The following is a 25,724-nucleotide window of genomic DNA, read 5'->3' on the forward strand; positions in this document are numbered from 1 at the left end:
CATGTAACAATGGAGACCTTTTTTTTACTGTATTAATGAGCTTTCTTATCTGAGGTGGGGGAGGAAGCTTTATGGACCAGCTTGTACTTCACCTTCCATTTACCCTACTGAGAAACTAAGTCAAGTATGATGCAGGGGGAAAGAGACACTAACCCATCCTTCAGGGTGAAGAGGGTTGGAGAGGAATCCTTCCAAGCCCTGTGTGCAGAAGGCTCAGAAGGCGCGCAAACCAACAGGGAGCACATATTGCTCAGACCATGGGCCAGCTTGCCACCAGGGTGACCCAACTGCCTGAGGCCAAAGCACCCTGAAGGGTCTCTCCACACAACACCTCCCTGCAGCAGAGCAAAATGACCAAGAAGCAAAACGACCAGGAATCTTAGGCTTTAACAGCCACATTTAGCAGTGCCACTGATGGGGACAGATTTCAAAAATTCCAGTCAAGGACAGTTTAGAGGGAGCAGTAACTCCACACCACACTTGTGACAGACCTCAGCAAGGTCCAACCCTGACAGAGCTCTTGTGATGAAGGAAACAAACACTCAGACACATCCTGCTTTTCAGTGCCTGTTTTGAATCATGCCTGGAGAAAACCTGCTGGCTTACTAGTGGCTGAAAACAAGAGGAGTACAGCTGACATTAATGTGGACCCTGAATGAGATCACAAAGTAGGGGGGAAAGAAAATTCAAATTACCTTGGCCAGACCTCCAGAGCGAAGTTTCTCCACCCAGAGTTGTAAAGACAGCAGATAGCTGGAGCAGAAGACCATCACAAGGCATGTACAGGTCTGCCTTTTGTTCTCTATGGCAAGCTAGAACTAGTTTTTCCAATGCAGACATTGCCCAAACCTCAGTAATTCTGTGGCTTACCTGTGTGGCCATCAGGAAGAGAAAGACATCTGAAGAGTTAAGCAGGTAGATGGCACTGGGCTCTACACACAAGGACATTTGTCTTCACCATTGCTGAACATGGGAATACCATCTTTCCTCATTAGAACCATTGTTTTGTTTCAAAACAGAAGGACTAAAGATTATCTAGTCAGCAAATGCTAAGTAGCAGCAGCTCTCCCTAAAACAGTCCAGCCAAACTCCTGGATTTGGCAGTCCTAAACATGAGCAATTGGAGGCTTTCACATCCATGAAAGATACACCCCTGTCTCCCACAAAAGGAAAGGACAGCAGAGTAATTTCTGCACCCTAGCAATTCCTGTTCCCTGCTCCTCATTTGTCCATCCCACTTCCAGAACTCAAATGTGGCAGAGACCAGAGACTACCTCTGAATATGCTGAAGTGATGTTTAGAGAAGACATCAGGGTTCTGGACCTTTCCTCCAACACAGTAACACTAAGCTAGGACAGGAGGTTCACCAACAGAAGGGTGGTACAATCCTGCTAAAGAAATCTAATTTACATGGTTGGATCTAATTTACGTGGTTGGGTTTATATGGTGGACTTCCCACCTAAACTCCAAAAGTGTTTGTTTTTTAGGAGAGGGGAAAAAAATCATCTATGAAAACCCATGGCTGTCAGCAGCTATAAGAACACTCCGGCTCCTTGTCTTCCTCCATCTCCCCCTGAGTGATCTTCCATGCAATCAAACCTGGGAAAGCTGGAAGGGGAGCTGGAAGGGGAGCTGGCAGACATGCTGCATCCCACAGAGAAGCAGAATAGGAGCAGCTCTGGAGCAAGGCAGTGTCTCTGGGGAGGCAGGGAGAATGGAGAGCTGATGTGGGCTGTCTGCTCTAATAAGGGTCACACCACAGGAGCATGTGCTGGCTTGACAGAAGCAAGTGCAGCCACTTAACCTGGGTATGACAGCTGAAGTGGGAGCGTTGCTTTTCTGCCCCCCAAAAAGGGGGGTATGAAGGAGGAGAGAGGAAGGCACGAGGTCACCACAGCTGCCCACCCTTCAGGAATATTCCAGGTTCTGTTTGTCCAGATTTCTCACCCCTGCCACAGCCTGAGCAACCGTGGAAGTTTCTGATTTGGGCTCCTAAGTATTGCCTAGACCATGCCCAGCAAATCTTAAACTAGATGGAGATGCCCTTTTACCTCTCCTGAGCTGGTATGTGCTGCCTCCCAGCCCTCTTCCCTCACACCAAGGACAGGAGGCAGCAAGTCCACACTGCTGAGGAGGAGCTGAAGCCATCTCACACAACAGTGTGGCAAAAGGGCACACTCTGATCTTCCCCAGCTGCCTGTGCAGCTCCCCATACTTCTCCAGCAATTTTGGCTCTTATCTAGCCACAACTCTACGAACAAGACAGCTCCTGGGGGTGCCTTGTTTGTTATTTTGCTGAGAAAAGGCAGAAAAGCAGCAGAGATATCAGCACAGATACACCACTGTCCTGCATTGGCCTCTTCTGGAAAGGCTCTTTGCTTAGGCTGGCAAATGCCAGGGACAGGCAGGAGTGCTGAGATAAGGGTCTATTTGATTTTTTTTCCCCGTTCACCCTGGATTTTTCACTGCTTTATGTTCACAAAACTCCAAGGCAGCTAATCAGTGCTCTGTGACCCCTCTTAATTGAGGTGTGTGAGAGAAAGGCAGCATTGGCAGGAGAAATCACACATACCTGTTACTTTGAACTGTCCTGACATATTCTGTCTCCCTGCTTGCAGGAGCTCCAAGCACCCTTCTGTGAGCCAGGGCTGCTCTGTTCTCATCACCATCCCCAGGATCAGCAGGAGGGGCCACAAGTGCTGCAGCCCTGCCTCTAACACCTCCAAGCACAGGGAGGTAACAAAGAGGCATATTGTTGTTTCTCCTTCAGTGTGAGAAGGTGAAAGTAATTTTAGGTGGAGAAAACACAACCTGAAGGCACTGATGGCCCTTCTTTCACCTATGCCCAGTTGCTCCTCACTGCCTTTTATGTGCCTTGCTGTTTTCTCCCTCACCCTCCCCACCAAATTACGAGGAAGGAGTGAGCAGATGCCCAGCATCCATCTCCCCATCCCAAGAGACCAGCAGCCTACGTGGCCAAGTGAGCCAGGGAAGAGAAAGTGATTGCTGTGAAAATGTGGAAGATTGGAGGGAAAAGGGGCTGGATTTGCCAAACCTGGTGGATTATGCAGTTCTTGGAGGATGAGGAAGACGCTTATTAACTAGATGCATGCTGGGTGCAGGGGCCTGCATGTGTTTTTTTAGGTGGGAGCAAGTGCTGCTTTGTGTTTTTGTTGCTTGATTAGGGAAAGGAAGAAATAGAAATATGAGTAACAACAAAACCAGAGCAGCCAGAAACACCCCAAACAACAATTGAAGGTACATGGTACCACAGGAAGAGAAAATCCTGGGGGTCAAGGGGATGAGCAGGAGGGTACATACACTGCCCAGACAGATTCAGGGAATATTAATGGGACTAAAATAAAATTTATTTGTCTTTCAGTGCTAGATCAACCCCTCCTTCAGCTCAGTGAGTCTCTGCACAATCTCCATCAAGGGATGACTTGTGCTCTCAGTACATGCAGGGTTTTGGACAGAGAAGCAGGAACCCCATCCCCCACTACTGATGCTGCAATTTGAGCGAAAACCAATAATGAAAAATCAATGAGTTGGATAACTGGATTAAAACAGGGGGAAAAGAATTCTGCTCAAAGATCCTGAAACATCACTAAGTTGAACAAACTATATTGCTATACATATATGTGAAAACATTAATTAATGTAGCGTTAGATGAACAGAAAGCATTATTTACCTTGAATGCATAGAAAGAAGAGACAATTTGAGACAGTTTTAAAAAACCATCTTGTCCCTTAATTACATCTGCATAAATACAATAAATTAAGAGTGATGATGCTATTTTCCATGGGCATTGTTGTTTTTGATTCAGGGTGACCATGTTCATACCAAACCTGTGTTTAAACACACCTGCCCAGCTTTGCTGACACACTAACCCCACAGATACTCTGTACTTCACAGTTCATTCAATTTTATCTTTAGGATACTACCCAAAACCATTACCCAAAGGGTGCAGTAACAAATCAGTTGCATTCAATGTGATATACAGCCCATGAAAGCAGCAAGGGTAGCTTTAAACTCCAAGAGGAAAACAGCTCTGTAATCAGTCACTGACATGCATTTTCAACCATCATGTTGAAACTTGCATTACAGCTCCAGCATGGAGGAAGGCTTGAAAAACAGAGCCCTCAGCTACTTGAGATGTAGCTGAAATTGTAAAATACTGTGCATCTGGAAATACATAGGAACTTCCAGGAAACTCCTGGTGAGAAGGTTGGTCAGCCATTCTGCCTGTCTGAATGGCAAGAAAGCTCCAATGTCTGTCAAGAAGTGAAAAGTTGCTGCTTCTTTAGTGGGGGTTGCACTGAACAATTCAGCAACCCAAGAGGAGACAAGTCGAGTGTCTCCAGAAGGGTCACCTCTTTTCCAGCCTTGAGAAATCTGTTGAGCCAAGAGAGCCCAAGAAAGAGGGAATATCAATAATAAAAGCTTTCCCCAGCAAGGGAAGCACAGCAGGCACTAGAACAGGGTGGTTCCAGTTCTGATGCTACCACATTTTAAGTCTGAGGTGCAAAGGACCAAGGGAAGCAGCTATCTCACACCATCACATCATGATAAATTAACAGTAGAACTGAAAATGCCTATTACACCTAAAAAGCTTTGCTGTCAAGCTGTGATTCTACAAGGACACACAAGGGAGATGTCTAAGTGTGGGCCATCTCCTGCCATGTGATGACGTTGATCTTGGCTGGGGAAGACCAGGGAAAATGGATTTCATTAAGCAATTAATTTCCTGGCATGCTAGTGAATAGGTTTGGAGAGCTGAGGAGAGCTGGAGCCCAACACTTCCCTATCCAGATCGACCACTGCAGCTACACTGGGAATAAGAATTTTTCCCTCAGAGCATGTTCAGAACAAGAGACAAGAGTCTCCCAAGACCCTGAGGTACAGAGAAATGTTCTGTCGTGTTCAAGATCAGAAAGTGAGTGACAGAAACCAGTGGCCAAGGCAGAATGGCAGGAGGCAGAAGAGAGGTCCTGAGTCTCAGAGGCAGCACCAGGCTGTGTGCTAAAGGCACAGGACAAACTAAAGGATGGGAAGATAAAGGCAAAGAGGTGTTTTCATGATAGGTTCTGATGTCAATGGCACTGGTGCACAAGACAGAGGTGCAGAGTAAGACTGAAGGAACAATGCTCTGATCTGTGGAGCACAGCTGGTCTCCTGGTAAAGCTTAATATCACTAAGATAAGATTAAGCCATGCTGATGCCAAACTGGAGATTTCACAGGCACATCAGCAGGCTGGATGACACCAACAGACTTTACAGTATCAGTAAATTTTGCCACTTTTTGGATGCAACCCAAAAACAAAGAACTGGGTTCTCCACAGAGCAATACAGTGAATCCAAGACAGCAGTTCCTAGAGTTCAAAAAAATTCCTGGGCCTGAACACAAAACCATCTGACCTGGACATTTCTGCAAACAACTCAGCAAAGCAAAATACCTTTCTTTCTAACAGATAGATTGGAAGCCAGATTTTTGTCAGCCTTGTAAAGAAAGTCAAAGGCAGGAGGGTCCCCTGGGAGCTGAAATGCTGAATCTGAAAGGCTCTGGTCAGCAGGTGAACATCCTGAACACGTGGATGGATACCTCCCAGCACCCCTCAGGAATTCGGAATGCTGCATTCTTTTCTCTTCCCATTTCTTCCCCAAGGCTTATCAGACACTGAGGATGGGAATTGCTCATGGGCATAACGATCACACAGCCAGGACTGCTGCATTGCTCCTGTGTCAAGCACCTTTGGCTTTGAATAACAAAGGGCAATCCCTTGAAGGATCAAAATGGAAAACAAAAAGAACCAGTGTTAGAACCATTAACTAACCCAAGAACTAGTTACAGGTTGTTTGATAGGATAAGATTTAAAAAAAAAAAAAAGAAAGAGGGAGATTTGAGTGCTCAAAAAGGAATGAACAAGTTTCTTTGGGGAAGGTGACTGGCTGGGATTTGGGTAACAGAGGTGGGGAGTGAGAGGCCTGGCCATAGTAGTTTCTGTCTCAGGAGGGATGAACACATTCCTCTGAATGGTCCAGAATAAATGAATGTACCTACAGCCCAAATTCCACCTTGTGACTGAACAGCAAGGTCTTTGGTTTTTCTGCAACGACAATTTGCTTCTCCCATCAATGACCTTCACCTGCATCTAGCCAGGCTTCAATATGCACTTTCCACTTTTAATCCTCATGCTTCTTTCTTTCTTTCTTTCTTTCTACTGCTGTTATTTGATTCTTTTTGAGGGGACACTCCTTGGGAGCTGGAGCTGATTAACTTACAAAAGACCCAAATACATCTCCTATATTCTGAAGGAGCAAATAGGAATGGGGCTTACAGCTTCACATTCAGACTGGAAGAGGATCATTACTTACTATTCATTCCTGGATCCTTGAAGAACAAGTGAAGCCAGCTTAATGCTGCATTATTCATTCCTAGTGCCCATCAACAGAAAGCATGCTCCCAATTCATTGCCACAAGGAAAGACAACAGTGTTGCTGGGCCATAAGCACTTCTGATTGTTTGGGGGCTGCAGAGAGGACCTTAGGGTATTACAGTGATGATGAGCACTGTGGGGAAGAAGCTGGAGTTATTGTCTTGAAGATGATGGGGAAATAGGACACATGCCTGTGTTACAGCACAAATCCATATGAAACAAGCCCTTATGTGCCTTGCTGCTCATAGAAAAATACATTTAATGTCAGAGAAAAGAGTCCCCAGTGAGGCACAAAATACCTAGCATGGGGTTGCCTTGAAGCAAATACACTCAGCAAATTAATTTCTTAGAACCAGCCCCACACATTATAAGTTTCTAGAGACCATGGATAAACCCAAGTTTTTACAGATAAATAAGTCTTAAAGAAGTCCCTTTTGGGATTTGTTTCAGAACAGGTATTTCATTTTCTTTTCTACTAAGTTTAAACCACTATATTGGTTGAGCCAGAAAGAAACTAAGGAAGGATCAAAAGTAAAATGGGAGAAAAAGTAAAAGCACAGATGACTTAGAACAGAGACTGACATGACACACCACATTATCACAGTGGCCTACCAGCTGGCCAGCAGCTATTCCAGCTGTTCATCAAGCCCACTGAGACTAAAAGTCTCCAAAAAAATTATTTCAGATCTTCTCCAATATTCAACCTTGTGCTAAACATTGTTTTCTAAACTTGGATGAGGTGCCGGGAAGGGCTCTGGGAAACCAACTATGCTGGGGCAAAAATCCTGCACCAGGGTTTTGGAGCATCACTGCAAGCCTCAAAAGTGAGGGCAAAGGTTTCACACTGGGTGAACTTCCACGCCCCATCTGTCTCCCTGCACAGTTCTTTGCCTTCTTCCTTGAAAGGAGAAGATATTTTGACTTGCCTTCTCAGTTTCTCTTTTCATCATTGCCTTTTTTTCTTCCTCCTCTCCAGAGTACTTGGTTTGCAACATCCAGAAGTTATAAATACAGCTGTCCCTTTCATATTTCATGCACTGACACTGGCATGATGACATCACTGCAGTCTCCAAGACCCTTTGCTGACTGTTCTCAGCTCCTCCTTTGAAGTTTAGCCACCTATTTCTCCCTGTCAATGTTTTGCATAACTCCCTCTCCCCAGCAATCCAATCTGTTTGTCTCTCATCCATCTGCCCTGACAATAACAGCACAGCTTTTCCTCTTTTTCTTCCACTGTTTCCAGTCCTTATTCTCCACCACATCTACGGAATAGCACTTCCAGAACATGCTACCAACTTTTCTTCAAATTCTTCTTTAAAGATTCATTTTATCCATCTGAGAATCAAAGACATTTACTTAGCTTTAGTTATATTTCAACTCTATAATTTTATTCCACTATGCTTCTCATTAATCTCTGAATGACCGTGTTATTTTACTGCTGTAATCTCATCCTTCCTTTGCCAACACCTGCCAGCTGCTTCATTTTAATGTTTTACCCTTTAAAAGGCTCACCTTGCATGGCTTGGCTATTACTATAATAAATATTAAAATTAGATGCAAGATGAGCAATGTAGCCACTTCATCTCCCTTGCTCCCTCACAGTATCTCCTGTGCTGACGATACCAGGCTGATTCCAGAGGCCATCCACCAATATACATGATGTATGCAAGGCAGCCCTCGTTAAAAGTCAGACTGTAAATAATGCTGATCTTGTTGATATTCACTTGGCATTCATTAATATGATTCTGAGTTAGTGAGGTGCCACGGAAGCAGCTCTTGTAACCAAGGTCACCAGCACAACTACAAGAGTTAGCTGTTAAAACTCTTCTCAGAAGTGGTGGGCACCAGGTCTGCTGTGACTGAGCTTAGGCTGGCTGCCCCAGAGGTTATGGCATGGGCTGAAGGGGTGAATTCATTCAGTCTTAGTACCTTGGCTTAGCTCTTCTCACAGCCTAGCTCACACAGTATCCACAAGACTGAAATCTCAGCACTGGTTTGCCAGCTATTCCTGTGGAACTACCACTCTTATCCCCTAGACCAGACTGACAAACAGCAGCTCTGGAAGGACACAGCTCATGTAGGCATACGTACAAGGGTGATTTCAAGTTGTTAAGCATTCTACTGAGATCTCTTTTATCAAAATGTAAGAGCTGGGGTAACCCCCCAAAGTACCTGTAAGGACACACAGAATAAAGGACAAGGTTGGACAAAAGTGACAAAGCAGAAGGAAGAAGCAAAATATCCAGAGCTATTAAACACAGTCTTCAGAAAAAGGCATTGTTCCTCAGCAGGTAGAAGATTTCAGATTATCTCTCTCCTTTTGAGGAAAGCTCAAATAAGTGATTACAGAACAAGTGCTAAAAAATACACAGAATAGACACAGCGTTCTTGACTGGCAACTCAGCAAGTAGCAAATACAGCTCTTCAGATGCCATACTGGGAGTGTTTCTCAATGCCACTGCTAAGGATAGGAAAAAAATAATTTAAACAATTGTGGAGAAGATATGTTAAGGAATATCCTATTATCCCTATTAGAATAAACCTGTAGCTTTGCACCTTTGTAGGTGCAAACTACAAGCCAAAAACTCCAAGGATAGTTTAGGGATCCCAAAAGAGCTTAAGGTGGGTGCAAAACCAATGATCCCCTTGGGAAGAAAAAAATTCCAATGCATTAGGGAAGAAATAACTAGAAAAACACAGCTGAGGTTCCTAAGGAAGCAAATCCCCTCTGGTGGCACAGAAGTCACTAAGAGAGTTTTCAGCTTTAGTGAGGGACCAATCCCCTGAGGTGTAAAAAAAGAAAAGAACCTCATGGGGCACAGGGAAAAAAAAGAAAAAAAAGCAAGAGATATTGTTTTTCTCCCTCCTCACATTCTGGCTTTTGTGCATGTTAAAAAACCAAACATAAGAAAAAGCAGCAAAGATGTTTTTTTGAGAAAAAGTAGCAGCATACAAAATGCCTCCCAATAAGAAATATGATATAGTCACTGAAACTTTTTATGCCATCACATTAGAACAAACAGCAAAAGTACAGTAACAGAACATTGAAGAATGAGTTTCACCCAAAGAAAAGCTGAGCTGTGGGAGCTTTTCTGGAATATTTTAGTTGAGTGTACACATCCATGTCACACCATCACTTCTTACTTAGAAACAGCTGCAGAAGGCTCCTGCTGTGGCCACTGCCGTTAGCTGAAGCTCTGATCTTCCTGTCTTCATACAAGTCATCAAGTCACATTTCCTGCTGGAATTAAAGTGGCAGCCCCTAGGGACTATGCAGCTACCCAATTTATATCAGAGAGAATCTGAAGCAAGCAGCAGGATTTTTCAAACTGCTTAGTTTTTATTTAGTTTTTTGCAACCCCCAAATTCTAATAAGAGTTTTTCTGGGCATTTGCCTTTCAAAGTAATTAAAAGGAAACATAGACACTTTAAGACCTGTACAAAAAAAGCTGGGAGCAGGAAAAAACCTGTGGGCAATCTCACTGACATCAAACCAAAGCATGCCTTAGGTACTTATTGCACCCTTAGTAGTTACTCACAGATGGTACAGATGGTATATGGATGCTATGAGGGGTATTTATAAAACAACAAAAGCCACAGATCATGACACACAAGTATTTTGGCTCAGAGTAAAAATAGGAAAGCAGAGGAGAAACTGTCCTGGCCAAGTGCTCAAACTACCTGGTGCTAGGCAAGGACAGCTACAGGGTCATTGCTGAAGATGCAGAAATGCAGGCAACTGTTTTTTGTTCCAGTACTTCTACAGCACTTAACACAGTAAGAAGAAGGTCAGTGGAGTGTTCCTAACAATGATGATAGGTTATGAATAAGATTTTGGAGAAGATCACATAGCATCCCATTAAGTAGTCTCTGTAGTAAAACACAGATATCCTTAACTCAAAGAAAGTCTTACATTCCAGACAATGCTCCTTAGCCACAAAGCAGGGTTAAAAGCAATCCCTCTTATATGACTCTTTTTTTGTTAAAAAAGTCTGTCACAAATAATATCTAAATCAAGGCAAAGTTGTTCTACTTCAAAACCAAGGATCATAAAAGCCTACAAAAGTATTAACATCTTTTTTTTTTTCCCCAAAGAATGAGAAGCAAATCAAACTACAGCATGTTAAATTGAGCACTAGAACGGCTCTCAGCCACTTCCAAAATTACTTCAGAGCACATTATAATTAGCAAAGGCATGTGACAGTTTTATACCCCTGTATGATGCATGATTAAAGCCAGGCAGACCATGTCCTGCACACCGTCAAAACAGATGTGACAAGAACAGCAAGCTGCTCCCAGGCAGACTGTGAGAAAGCATAGCAGATAACATTTTGCCCATCAGAGATGTAAGACTCGATACAAAGCTAATGAAAGCTCAGAACCCCTCAGAGAGGTAGGCAAACTGAGGTTTTATGAAGCATCTCGTGCTCGAGCTGCCCCAGCCCAAGAATAAGCAGCAGAACAAGCTCCTGCCTTTCTCTCGGAGGTGCAACAGGGAGCAAAAGTTTACAGCCTTGATATGAACAGCTCACAGCCTCAGCACGAGGATGCAGGACTGGAGACATGCTGCAGTAACACCACCAAAATGATCTGTGGCATGGCTCATTTTTCCTCCCAAGACAGATACCTTTGATCTGTCTGCAGCAGAGAGTGCAGAGTCCTGGGCCACTGTGTAAAGCCAATTCTAAACTTCACACAGATCCTGCCTCTTACATTTGCATGGCTTTGTCTGCTGGGCACTTAAAAAAAAAAAACAGTGTGGTATCTCTTTTATTTATCAACAGATTTTCATATTTAGATTACATCTTAATGCTTCTTCCTTCAAGACATCCCTCTGCATACAGCATCTTTCCCTCTTGTTTCCAGGTAGCCTTCCCCATTGCTTCCTCCACAGTGCTTCAGAGCTCACCTCCCTAACATCCCAGCAGTTTCAGGCAGTTTTCCTGACATATCCCTTCAGCCATTCCCACTGCACTGCTCCTGTTGTGCTCTCTTCCCCATCTCCTCTGCAGAATTTTCTTTTCTCATTATCCATATGCCCACGAGGTAACCCCCTTCTACATGAGGCTGCAGAAATGATGCAGCTGGTTTCTCCTTCAGGCACCTCAGGCTTTCCCCAGCACGACTGTTTGGGTGTGTGTTTTGTTTGTTTGTGTATTAGGGTGACAGACAGACAACTTGCTAGAGTTCAAGGTCTCACCCATGATTCATCCCTGAATTTTCCTAGTCCAAAGAGCTGCAAATGGGGAGACAATTACACAGTGCAATCACTAAGTGGACACTTAGATCTGGAGAGTTTTGGAGAGCCTGACAAGGTGGAATTCATTAATTTTATCAAAGACAAATCTGCTGCTGCTGCTACGAGGGTAAGCTGTTCAGGTGGGCAAAACACTTTATCCACTACTTTCTGATGGCTTAGGTATGAAGAAATAAACTTGCTGCATGTTTACAAGCAGGTATATATTGTTCTGTGGCTATTTTGATGAAGATACACATGACTGCAGACCCTTCACAGTCAATCTTCTCACACTCAGATAGTAAATGCAGTGCATCTGCCTGGTTCAGGTCCTGATACCCACTCATGTTGAATATCTATGCAGCAATGACAGAAAACTTAATTAAGTGGCACGTGTATATATAAATAAACTGTATAAATTTTGTTGAACATAATCAGATAATAAGAAATAGAGCTTTCAATGCAAGCACCTGTGGTTATGCTTGTGTACCTAAGGCCTAAGCCTCTCCACAACAGGGAGATCTTAGGGAGCAGGATTGCTTCCAAGCAACTGCATGTGTTGCCAAGCTGTCTTTGTCCCCACAATTACACTTTGCTATTAACATGATGCACAAAAGAACAAATAAAACACACTGCAACAAGCCTTTGCTATCACTGGAAGCACATTTTGCTGTGCGGGTGGCAGTCCTCTAAAGAATGATGTTCTGCAGATGTCTCCATTTTGGAGGTTGCTTTAGTGGACACTAGCAAAGCGTCTCTGGATGTCAAAACTTCAAGAGAACATGTCAAATCACTTTCCAACATCCTGCAGCTGAAGTGATTACAATACTCCTTTTATTTCTAAGAAAATAATCATAATTTTCCCTGTGTAAAGCAATGGGATCTTTCATGCAAGTGAGGTGTGTGCAGAGCAGCAAGTTCCATGCTATGCGATACATACAAATGTGGAAAACATATGTGATGACTTAATATCACTAATTTGACCAAACAGAGTGCAGAGCATAACAGCAGATGTGAATGCTCACTGTGTCCTACAGCAGAGCATCAAACACGGTTTTGCACGGCATATGAACAAAGGAGTTTGCTTAACGGGTCTGTACAATTAAAAGCCTACAACTCAACCCAAGAGAACTGGAATTCCCTTCCACTCTGCGAAGCATCTGGCCTGATTGCTGGTGGCTGCTGATCAGGGCCATGTCATCACTCCAAAGCCGTGAAACATCCCTGCCACCGTGTTAATTAGCTCCCCTTGCAAAGTGCTTGAGCCACAGAGCCAGGTTACTCACGTGATGTCTCTGCGCTGGTAACAACCTTGAAGAAGGCAAGCGATCAGGTCGCTGATAAACTCCACATCATCCCCGTGAAGAGCAGCTTCCAGTTCCTAATGAGCAGAAAGGAGAGGGGGAAAAAGAAAATCCAACCATTAAACTAATTCCATAGGATTTCCTGCTAGCTCATCAGGACCAAAAAGACCCCAATAGCCTCACGTACGTGCACAGCAGCAGAACATACATGGGTAAACTGACCTTCCTCATCATTAAAAATACTGCTTATACCACCTCTTCATTGCAACAGTTTATGCGAAGACCTTGAAAGGCTTTTACTGAATGTCACTCCCCAGCCATAAGACTGATGCTTTTGTCTGCATGCAGAAAAAGAGGGTTCAGTGAGGTTGCGATGCACTACAGCCTAATAAGAAAGGCATTATTTCTCCCATGCTCACCTGATGGACAGGAATCAACAGTTTCCTCCTCCTGCTTTACCTCCACTCACTAAGGCTGGTGAGCTCAATTTAAAAGATGTGCTCAGAAAGCAGGGCCCTAAAAGCCACTTACAACTCAGAAGCAACAGTTTCAGATGGATTGCCAGAAATGGCTGAAAGCCAGCAAGAAAATGCCTAAAAGAAAAGCAGGCATTTTGATTATTTAATTTATTTCCCATTGGGTTCCTTTTTTCCCCAATTCCTGTAAGAGAGAAAGGATGGAGGGATGTCAGACTTGGTGACCCAAAATCTCAATCCTCACTGGAGAATATCACAGCTTATTCTAGCACAGTGGAGTTCACAAAGATGCAAGGCAGAAACTGATCCACAAAAAGGATAAGCCCCTGAAATTTAGTTATTATAAATTTTGCACATATTGTGAGAAATTTTTTTTCAGCTAGAAGTTTCAAGCTTTGTTTTCCAAATATTACTTGGTTAATTACAGTTTCATTTGTATGCCAGAAAATAATTCACAGTAAGGAAAATCTACTTTCTATAAGACTTATCATCACTGGCATACAGCATTTAACAAGATTTAATATGGATAAACAATATAAGCATAAGAAGCTATTCTTTTTGGGTTTCAGAGTAAATAATGGATTGAATACAAATTCCTACTTGAATGTTACTCAACAGACTGTTACACAAATAGCTAAGCTAATGGCTACAGAATAAAGGTTAATGGCCAGAGAATAAAGGATAAACGTTTTGGCACTTACTCAATAAAGAAGAGAAAGTGCTTTTTTTATTAGACCGCAGTAACTGCAGTAATAAATTATTGATAACAGATTGCAGCTTAAATGCTGCTTGTAGGTTTTTATTGGAAATTTATTAATGGCATATTTTCATTACCAACACTGCTCTTATTTACCTCTTGTGCAACATGCAAAGTGCTTCAGGAGCAGAAGCCTGACACCTGCCCTGTGAAAAATGTACTAAACACATCTATTATATGTGGAAACTGGAGGTAAGGAAAAGGCAGGGTGCAGCCAAAGAGATAGGGAAAGTACCAGGAATCTCTGTTCTCTGCCTCTATATGAGCACCCTGCTTAATGACAACTTAATATAAACACTGCAGTTGCTGCTTGTCAGCCCTTTGGTATTATTGTTGTACAAATAGTAATCACACTATATAAATAGTAATTACTGAGTGAATTTGCTTATAATCATAGGATGTCCTGAGTTGGAAGGGACCCACAAGGACTGAGCCTAGCTCCTGGCCCTACTTACCACTTGGTAAGTGGCCAGTATTTTAGAGGTGTTGACTTACTTTATTTGTAAAATATTTTAGTGGACATATGCCTTCTATAAATATCCCTGGGGAGAAGGGAGCAGAGAGGACCTAAAGCATGTGAAATGTTAAACCATCCCAGGTGTGTTACCACATTACCACAATAAACTTGCAGCTTGTGAAAAATGACATGTTAGAACCCAGGATGATGGAAAGTAAGTCTCCAGGATGCCTCCCTGCATTCAGCCTCTCCCCCATCCACATCCACTTGTTCATTAAAGCTGTCAGTCAGCAGTCTGCCCCTGCTAGGATGTGACAGGCTTTTGTAAGAAGGAATATTTAAACTGCTTCCTGTGAGCCTTTTCAGCCTGCTTGACTAACACTCCTTGAGCAGTGGCCACCATTGCCTCAGACAGCCCCTATCTGCAGCCAACAATCTGCAGCCATTGTTTTCCAGGCCAGGAGAACAACCTTTACATTTTTGGCAGGTCACCCCAGGAGCAGGGGGACATTCCTAGGGCACTCGACAGGGTCTAAAACACCTGGATGGGCTGTCCTCCTTGCCCTTCTCCTGCTGCTTTCTCCCTTCCAGAAGGGTGGTGCTTGTCCTTGCCTCCATGGCAGGTGTAGCAGCAATTTTGGGGACTCAACCCAAACCCAAATGGACCCCACAGCCACTGGATAAAGGGGGCTGTGGGCATGCAGACCAGCATGGGGCTGGGTGCAGAGTCCCAGTGCTGGGTTCAGGGGCTCTGGAACAAGCCAAGATGGATCAGCACACACAGAGCATGGGGCCAGTGAAGGTCCATCCCATGGGTGCTTCCTGGAGCCCGTCCTGATCCTCTGCTCCCTGCCAACACTCAGTGCCAGAACATTACGGCCAAGGCACAGTCCACAGATTACTGTGACGATTTGTCTTGGAAAAATGATACTGACATTGTCCTATGTTTTAAATACTGCTGCTTGTGACACAAGGGTAAGAGCAGTGAGAGGAACCTGATGAATGAACACGGGGCTTGAACCCAGGGCTAGGTCCACTTGCCCTGTTTTTCTGAATGTCACAGTTTCCTATCCCACTGGATTCTCCAGCTTCCTGTCCAAAAACACCCAAGAGAGTTGTGGGAACAACAAGACACACTAGGAGGATGTGATGCAAATCTTAACATCTCAGGGACAGGAACAAAGAGTTAGTATCCCCCTTCAGGTTTTCACCTAATGCTTCAGCCCACATTTTGCAGGAGGATGTTTCCAGCCCTCTCCTCCAACAAGGGATAGCAAAGCAGCACCCTGCTCGAGCAGCATATCTAAACAGAGATAGATAAAGGGATGCATGGGACTCTCAGGAGAAAGAAGCCACTAAAACCTCCCCGGTCCTAAGGGCAAACCCTGCCCAAGCCACCCATCCCCACACTCCTCCAGCCTGGCCAGGACAAGTGGCTCAGCTTCCTCCCCGCCACCATCCTCCCCACGCCTCCAATCCTTTTGTTTTTCCCCTTTTCTCTTTGAGCACTGAGCTGTGAGCACAGAAATCTGAACCTTGCCAAAACGCTTTGGGGACAGCACAGAAAGGAAACAGAAGAGGCAGCAAATCAGCAGAGGAAAAGGGGGGGACACATATCTCCTCCTCCTCTAGCTGAGGAGAGCAACAGACAGGAGAAAAGCAGGATTCTCCCCCTCTCCAGCTGGCGTCACACCTCATTAGGGAAAAGCCTGTTTAACGTCTTTCCCTCCCCCCAGCCCGCTACTAAATCCCCCCTGAGTCAGGCAAGGATTGTTGGGGAAGAGGCAACAGCCAGCGCAAGGCTGGAAGCCAGGGTGGTCACCTCTCCCAGGAGGAGTGCTGACCCAAAGCAGGGCTAGCAGGGCAGGCAAGGGGCACCAACCCATCCCACCCCACACCCTGGCAGGGAGGGCTGGGGCAGAAGGGCTGGCACCCCACTCCTGCTGCCCCACAGCCAGCAGCTGGGCAGGGATGGCTAACCCTACCGGCTGGGGGTCTGAAACAAACGGTGCTCGGGATGCCTTTTTGATATCTGCTCGCATTTTTGAGAGGGAGGACAGCCAGCCTTCCCGATGGAAGTAAACAAATGAGTCCACAACAGTGACGCCACTGTCACAAGCCAGCGTGGGGTGACCACGGGGCCGCTGCACGTGCTGCTTTTTGAGCTGTGGAAAGCAGCCAGCCAGCCTGCAGCTCCTGCTCCAGCAAGCTGGCTGGGCAGAGGGCAGCCTCACAAACCTGCACTTCGATAGACAGGCTCCTCCAGACAGAGCCCCATGTGAGCAGGCTGGGTGCTGAGGTACAAGTTCAAAGGTTTCTTCTGCGCTGGAGCTGAATCACCTATAACTGAATGTGATGGACATAATGAGTTTAAGCACAGCTAAGTCTTGTCCAAGTTAGCCATCAGTTTAAAAACCTCAATCCCTTCAGCTCTATTTCCATACCACTGCTGTTATCAGCTTTCCATTGCAATGCTCCAAAGTGACTCAACAGGCTTTTGCAGTGGCTTTAGGAGATCACCAAAAGCTACCAGCGGGACATGCTGAGCCAGCCCCAACCCACGTTCTGAAATTTCAATGCTGTCACTGAGTCAAGGCAGGATGTTCTTTTCCCCTCACAGATAATTCATGACAACAGGTATCTGGGCAAAAGTTGGGCAAACTCATGCCAATGGGTACTGGGATTGGGCAGGAAAACGCGAAGTCAACTGCAGGCCTGAAATGCTTTCAAGAAGCACCATTTATCCCTGCTGGTTTGAAGTCAGTGTGCTCAGCCCCTTGCACCCTCTCAGAATGCCTGAGAGAACCAAGCCCACAATCAGCACACTGCCTACATCCCAGTGCCACCATCTCCCTGCTTGGGACTCCTGCCATCATATGGAAATAGTTTCCAAAATATGAAGCCTACTGAGAGTGCTCTGCGTGACAAGCCAGGAGAGCACTGAAGGGCTTTAGGGGAGTTCCTAGGGCCATGGTAACCTACAAGGGCAAACAGCAGTGGATTTAGCTGCGTGCCAAAAATTCAGAAAGAAGTTACGGCTCCTGATCCTGAAGGAGTCTCCCAGACATGCCATCTTAATTTTAAGTGGCTGTTGGAAACACTATGAGCTTTCCAAGCCTGCAGCTGGATGCACCTCTTCCACCTCCCCCACAGTCCTGCAAGAGCCTGCATGCTGCCGTCTCTATGATTTTCCATAGCTTTAAGATTTCCTAAGCTAAAAGGATTCCCAATCTCTTCACTCTGCCTTTCCACAGCAAGGAAAATGGGTGCTAAATGCCCTCCCTGTGCTCCTGGCAGTGGGGATGAAATCAGCAGCTGCCTCACAGAAGCATCATCATCTTCACCTCACCCTCAGGCCCCCAAGCTCAGAGGGAGCCAAGCTGGCCTTCTACAGTAGGTTTGGGGAGTCAGGTGAAGAGATTAATGACACCCATCACCACAGTGGTCCCAGCTCCTCCCTGAGCTTCCCTTCTGGTGTGTGTGAGGTAAAGGGAAGAACCGCAAATACCTAAGGGAGGAAAAAAGCTGTCCTGTCAGGAGGGAACTATCATTTGGGGAGGAGGATAAAGAAAGAGCAGAAAAGGTATTCCCTTTTCCTGTTTCTTCAGGTTCCCCCTTAATGTCTGCCAGTGCATTCTGAAATGTCTACCTTCCTCGACTTTCTGAAAGCACACTTTGAAGGCTATTTGGAACACGTTGTAAAATGGGAGCATAATGTTACTCCAGAGCTAGGCAGAGGTGTGAGATGACAGCTTTGTATGAGGGAGATGGGCTATAAACAGAAAGGCAGAGAGAATTTGTCATTTTGCCTCCACATTATGGCTGTCTGCAAAGAACAAATCCCCCACGCTCCCGCCAGTGCCACCAGCACAAGGGGTAACATCAGCCACCCTCTCCTCCAGCTATGAAAGGGGTGCAACAGGCACTGAATTCTGCTCAGCTCAGCCTCAGTAGGTTTGTAAATGCAAACTGTTTGCTCAGCCAGTGGACATTTTGGTCAGGCTGGAATTGTCCAGACTTGGTTTATAGGCAAACTTATATTTTGTCTTCCTTTAACCCCTCTATCAGGAAGCTTCCAACTCTGAGACCAACATGCTCTCTATGTAGCACCCATCCCGCTTACCAGAACAGTTGGAGTTCTCCATCCACATTAACCTGCTGCCTGATCCCTCCCTTGGGACAGGGACCCTCCCCTATTTGCACAGCAGATGCTCTTTGCTCTCCAAGTGGAATTTTTCATTGCTGTGTAATACAAACAAGCAGCTCACACTGGGTGGCTAAACTGTACTGAAAAGAGATCTCAGACTGATCAGTCCAGTCTCCCTCATGCCCCATAGCCACGTACCAGTGCTAATAATGCTTTCTTCTCCTCCTAGCTTATCTTGCCTGCAGTGCAAGTGATTTCAGAACTACATTTGTTATGAATGCATGCAGTGTCATCACTTTAAAGATGTAAAACTGCTCCTCCTTCCATTTCTTGCCTCTGGCAAAGAACCCTTTCAGGTGGACAGAGTGCATCTGAAGCTCTGAAGGAACAAGTGATTACTTTCTGTTTAGCAGTTAGGTACTAGTACCTTATGCCTCTAAAGCAGTTGCCATCCCAGTGCACCAAAACATTTCAAGAACATTCAGTAAAGCCTTGTAGCACCTGGCGGGGCACACACCCCCATGCAGAGCAATGTCACAGACAGCCCAGCTGACACAAGCCCCAGCACCCACACCATAGGTATGCTTCACTCAGTGCTGGGGCTGACACTTGATGCCACTGCCATCATCTTCCTTTTTCTGCAGATTTATGAGCAGCCAAAGCCTTTGGAGATCGTGCTATTTCCCTGCAAAGGATAATTTCTCCCTTTCAGAATAATCCCCTCTTCCTTTAGTGCACATAATCTATGCCATTTACCATAAGCCAGTTATGCTGGCAGAGGGGCAAGCATCACGCTGGGCACTGAGCTGGCTGCACAGCAAATTTCAGGCTCAGCAGAACCTCCAGCCTTTGGTTTGCAGACCTCTTGCAGACCCCGTGGAAGACTTCCAAGAGGCCTCTGAAGGGCAAATAAGAAAAACAAGCCTATCACCAGTCTGCTTAAATTTCTAATCAGGTTCTATGCCTTTATGGGAAAAGTATTGGCACTGTGGTCTTAAAAAGAAAAAACAAAACAAAACAAAGCACTGCCCTCCTCCCACCCCATCCCAAAGTGACTGACTACTGTTGCCCAAGCCACAAGTTCATCTCCTCCAGCTGAAAATAGCCTCCAAACACAACAATGTGAGAGGAAACACAGTCTGTTTGAATTGCATCCTGTTTGCCTCACCCTCAGACAGAAAAGAAATCATTTATTATCTCCTAGAAAGGCCCTCTCCTAGTAGCTGTATGGAGTATCAGAAGTATTCTGACCATTAAACTACTCACAGACTGCAGTGGTTTAGGATTTTGGTTTTGGTTTCTTTTTTTGTTTTATTTTCTGGGAAGACAGGGTGAGGAAATTGGTGAGCAGACACCTAGAGACTGGAACCATTCTGAAACTAACCCAAAATATTGTACTGATTATATATCACTAAGCTCTTGCAGTCCTATGCCAGCAGTACCTCGCTGGTAAACCCAACCAAAACAACACCAAACTCTTTCTCTCCACATATGCTGGATTACCATTCCCATTGATGGGCTAAGTACTACCAGAAGTTAAAGACTAAAAATTTTAGCATGTGTTTTACACAGCACTTTGGGTGAGCACAGCCCTGTTGGTGGGAAACAGCATTAGTTCTACCTGTTTTGACATTGTTTCTGGAAACAGCACCACTGGGTTAGCCATGGTCCCTCCCCAGACAATTCAGCTGCACGATAAATAAAGAACAGCTGATCCTGCCATGTCACCATCTCCTGTGGTAAGAGGCTTCCTGGGTACCTAGTGGGAGTTCTGCTAAGCTTTTAAGCCCATTGGAAACGTGGGGAACAGTCTGTAGCTCCAAAGCCAAGAGGCTCGAGGTAATAATCCGATTTCAAAGCTCCTCCTCCTCTCCAGCCAAAGGCAGCAAGGGAGGATGAGATCAGACTGTAGATGCTCTTCATTTTAGGTCTGGCCATTGCACTCATCTGCTCAGCATGAGCACTGGGAAGGGGAAGGATGAGTGCCAAAATCTGGAATGGATTGCTCGGCTGAAGTTTCTGCAAGGAATTCAAAATTTATTGGAAAAACAATTTTTTTAATGGGAATTTTCACTGTTTTTGATACAGCTGGACTGGTCTATCTAAGCAACACCCACTGTTGTAGTTCATGCGCTACTCTTGGGGGATTTACTCCCTGCTATCAGGCACTCCTGAGGCATCAGGGCATTCAAGCTGTGCAGCTGGTTTGCACCCTCCCCACAAAACCTGTCCTGTACCAGCAACCAGTGCTGCTCCCCTCTCCAGGATGTTATTAGCTGCCAGGTGATATGCAAGCCCTGAAACAACTCATCTCCACGAGGAGACAGAAAGTCCAGATCATCCCTTAAGGAGTCAGGCAATTTTCCTTGCATCCCTTCTGCCCCTCAAACCAAAACAACGACCTGGCTTTGGAATGGAGGAAGACAGGTGCTTGCTCACCACTGCCTGGAAAAGCAAGGTGAAACAGTCAAATACATTCAGGTATTAACAGTCTTTACTGTAAAGCCTTGCTTTTCCCCTTTAATCTGATCTCCACAGCCAGCCATTCTTCTTCCTCTCCTTGGATGCTGTGCAGAGTGCAGCCCACAGCACACACACCACAAACAAACCCTGCCTGGGCTCAGTGGGCAGAGTGGCCTGGAAGTGCTACCAGCACTAAAAACCCTTCCTTGGTCCAGGTGGGACAAAAGGAGAGCCACCAAGGGAGAGGGAGCCAGCAGCCACACACAGATATCCCACATTTCTGCCACTGCTGAGGTGAAAGGTGGGTGAGTTCCACCACAGTGCAATGGTGAAATCCAAGCTCCAGCACCTTTTTTTCCCTACTAATTTAGCAAAGGATTTGAAAAAGTATGAAATAGCTGCCTACTGCTATCAACCCTGATGGATCAGCCAGGCAGCTACTCGAATGTGTGAGCTGCCTCTTTGCAACAGGCTTAGTCTCAAGCCTAAGATTAAGTTTTAAAAACACACATCTGCTAGAACTAAAGCTAATAGATCTTTTCCATACTCTTACTTCAATGTCTGTTCTCCTCTGGATTCCAAAAGCATAATCTTGCTTATCTACCAGACTTTCTGAACTTATTCCAAGCTTATGCAGTCCAGACATACTTCAATGCAAAAATTAATGGCTTTTATGCAATTTTTAAAAGAATTAATTACAATAAAAACAGATGCTACTACCTTAATGAGATGTATATGTGCTAAGGGATAGGCTTGAAACAGGAAATGATTTTTCAAGCCAGTTGAATATTGTAATGCAAGTCACACATAGCTGGCTTCCTAAGGCACATCACTGCAGGATCCAATGTCAAAATAAACACAAGAAGTTATGTCTCCCAATTTACAATTTGTCTTCAGCCCTGTCCAAAAAGATCTGTATTTCATCAAATATGTGGTAAAGACCACCCTGCCATTGCTTTTAAAGACTGGTTGGGGTTCAGAGCCTCTACCCCAATGACTGCTACCTATTATACCTTCCCCACCTGGTGTCCTGTGCAACACACAGTTCTGCCCTAATCAAAGTCCAAACAGGACCCAACAGAGGTGCCTGGTGACCCAGACAAGACCCAGCTCTTGGGGCTAGGAGCAGCCAGAAGCCTCTGGGAATTCCCTTTCCCTTCCCCAGAGCTGGGGAAAAGCAGAGGGGAGAAGGAGGAGCTCAAAAAACCAAAGCAAAAAGCTGGCACTCCCAGGGTTTTGAGTCAGAGTAAAGAGCAAAAACTCAGGAGCTGCTTCTTGCAAGACACTGCAAGCACCTCAAAGTTCTCCCCATGGAACCACCATCCACTTGCACTCCCATCTGGAAGGAGCTTGGCTCACACGTGTTTTTACCAAGGGAAACAGCACAGAGCCCTTTGCGTGCTGAGGAGACATGCTCTGTGTTTCACTCCACATCTGGCAAGGCTGCTCCATAAAAAAGGTGATGGAGTGCTTGTGGCTCTCCTTTCAGAGCACGGGATAGAAATCTTCTTCAGCTCACATGCCATGGAGGAATTCTTCTCCAGCTTATTTAAAGCTGTCTTTATAGCCGATAAATTTGCAGATTGCTACAAACACTTGGCTATTTACACAATAATAGTTATATCTGCCAGAAACGGCAAATAATTATTATGTTCATAAATGTTAATGCTAACTGCACTCTTAAAACCCGTATTATAAAAAGCATCGTAATTTGAGAGAAGGACAGTAAACTATTGCCCAGACACAGAGGAAACCAGCTCTATGGCTATAATACTTCTACATACATTAGTTGGAATACCTTTTTCTTCTAAATTTTCCTGACATCCAGAATATGAAGGAAAAAAAAAAAAAACAACAAACCCAGACTTTTTTCATCATACTTAAAAACAAACAGAAAACCAACTCAAAAGTCTGTTACATCTGATATAGTGTAACAGCCAGTTTTGTTTCTGCAATTCAGTGCAGAACTGATGACACTGGATTACCCAAAGATCTGCACAAAACACTCTGGTTGGATGATATAGCTGATCTGCCTGAAGTGGGGGTGAAAAGGCTCATGATAACAGATAATTATACAACCAGCTTGTAAAAGAGTTATTAGTGGGGCATGGGATCAGGAAAGGTCTGGCTTTTATTCTCACTTCATGCATTCACAGTGATGAGAGCTGAATCTCTGTCCATCTCTCCCTCCTCCCCCACCCAAATGTTGGACAATTTTTAGCCAACCCTGTAAAACGCTTGCAATCTTTGAGTAAAAGCAAGGTTGAGGTTAACGTACTGCTACTTCTCTAACATTTACATGCTGTGCTCCACCTTGATAACAGAAGAGAAAACTGGAAAAAAAAATTCCTCTGCTGTTCAGATACGGTAGCTTGAGGACTCAGGGGTAAACTCCAAAGTTCAACATTTTAGTTTGAAAGGACATTTCCAGTCATTGGCTACTGGAATTCAGATACTGAGATCCTGACTAAGTGATAAAATGCAGTAAAAAAAAAAAAAAAAGACAGCTGTACCAGAAGGTCTTTTTTTTTTTTTTCAAGGAAGGAATGGGAACATTAGACATTCTATACACTAAAATATATAGCAGAGCAAAAACCCTTGCATGGACCTTGTTCTCGGTTATCCACAGCTGGATGTCTCTGGAAATCTTTGCTCAGGAGTAAATTTTGCTCCTCCTTTCTCAGGAACAACAGAGCCGAACCCAACCAGGAGAAAAATTAAACTGGTGGCAACAAACCTTGAAGGTCTGACAGTGACCTGCAGCACCAAGGTCTCTGAAACTGCTTTCATTTGCCAGAACATAAATTAGATTCCTCACTAGGTATGGCATCGGGGTTAATGGGAGCTTTATAAAGCCTTCTTTGAACATACAGATTATCCTTTTAAAAAAAAAGTGGTTTAAAGTACAGTAGTGTGAGCCAGGAAACCTATTCCCAGCTCTGCCAGGCTGGGTGATTCAGACAACCCACTTGACTATTCTCTGCTCTTTCTCAATGTGCACAGCAGAGACAAATACCTAAATCTCCCATGAGGCTGAATATTTCTAAGAAAACGAGAATCAGCTTAACTCTTCACAGACCCCTCCAAGCAGATGATGTTTAACCATTCCACATGAGCAGGGCTGCTCAAACTTCTTCAAACAGAAGCTCCCACAGACGCCAGAAAATTATACCACTGGGCACCTCATACGGGCAAGAATCCTGAGTCACCTTTTTTTTCAGCGGTGAAGGAAATGTCTTATCCTATCCAGCATCACTGTCCAAAGGAGGTGCTCAAAAGGAGCAAAACTGAGAAATAAAGACAAAATCAAGTTTAGGAAAAGCCATGCTGCTGCCTAGACAACTCAACAAACAGCTTTCCTCCTCAGGATTTGATTTCACTGCAAGAATGTTAAAAACAACTTCAAAAGACAACAAAATAAATTCAATTAAAAGAATAATGAAGCGTTTCAAAAGTACAATACCAAGAAAATACCAAAAGTGCAAGATGACACAGAACATTCAGTGCTGAGAGCAAGGATCACTACTTTCCTTCCTAACAAACTCATGCTAGGCATCTCCACTGTGAAAACCAATACTGGCTTAGAACCTCCTTTCAGAAGATGCCTGCCATCCCTCCCAAACTGTCAGTTACAATACTCTTCATATTTCAGTGTCCCTACAGAAGTCCCCTTCAAACTTTTAAATAAAATGTGCACAAAGCAGTTGAGCATAAAACAATGCTGTGATTTCCAAAGCTCCTTAAAAGAGAGTGTGGAGAGCCTTCCTTGTGCTCTGCACTGCAACATTTCACACTTGCATCTCCCAAGACTGAGCACAGCTCTTTTCCGTACACCCCTCATCTTAGATCAATGCATTCACATGCTGCTCCTGTTTGAAAAATCTACTTGCCCATGAGTTCAGGTGACTCTGACCTGGTCACTCCCAAGCAACTCAGTCCCACTGTGTTGACGTCTGGCAACATTTCCTCTGACTCAGCTTTGCTAATATAATAAAGCTTCAGTAAGAGGAACTCCAAAGACTGTTTCCCAAGTCATTCCCTTCTAGAATGCAGAAATCTCAGGAAGTCGTTTGAACTCAATAACCTCCACACCATTTCCACATAGTCAAAACAGAACAAGAAATGGAAAAAAAAAAAAAAAAATCACATCCTAGTCTGCAGCCTGCAAAATTTACTCATTCCAGGGTTTCCTGCACAGAAGACAGTCAAGCAGCCACAACAAAGAAACATCACTTCCTTTTCCTCCAAAATAAAGTTTTAGTGTAGAAAAAGTCCACCTATTCATTTGCTGTGATCAGCTTCAGTCAATACAGGAGCACATCCACAGCCAGTAGTTAAGGAATAGATTCAGGACTAACTTGGTATTGATTTCCAGCTGGTGTCCAAAGTTAGGAATTTCCTTCCCCCCTCTTCCCCAGCTGTCCATTGATCCAAGAAAGAAAGAAAA

At 44.6% G+C, this 25,724-nt stretch overlaps 1 protein-coding gene across 1 annotated transcript in view; it reads right to left on the reverse strand.

Moving 5' to 3' along the window:
- LOC116995643 (cat eye syndrome critical region protein 2-like) overlaps nt 1-25,724 on the reverse strand; it is a 72,091-nt gene that overhangs the window by 11,748 nt on the left and 34,619 nt on the right. Inside the window, exon 2 of the mRNA XM_033058499.1 lies at nt 12,960-13,054. Coding sequence (XP_032914390.1) covers nt 12,960-13,054 — 95 coding nt within the window. The remainder of the gene's footprint in view (nt 1-12,959; nt 13,055-25,724) is intronic.

This window comes from Catharus ustulatus, chromosome 4 (genome assembly GCF_009819885.2).
Source record: "Catharus ustulatus isolate bCatUst1 chromosome 4, bCatUst1.pri.v2, whole genome shotgun sequence".
NCBI classification, from domain to species: domain Eukaryota; kingdom Metazoa; phylum Chordata; class Aves; order Passeriformes; family Turdidae; genus Catharus; species Catharus ustulatus.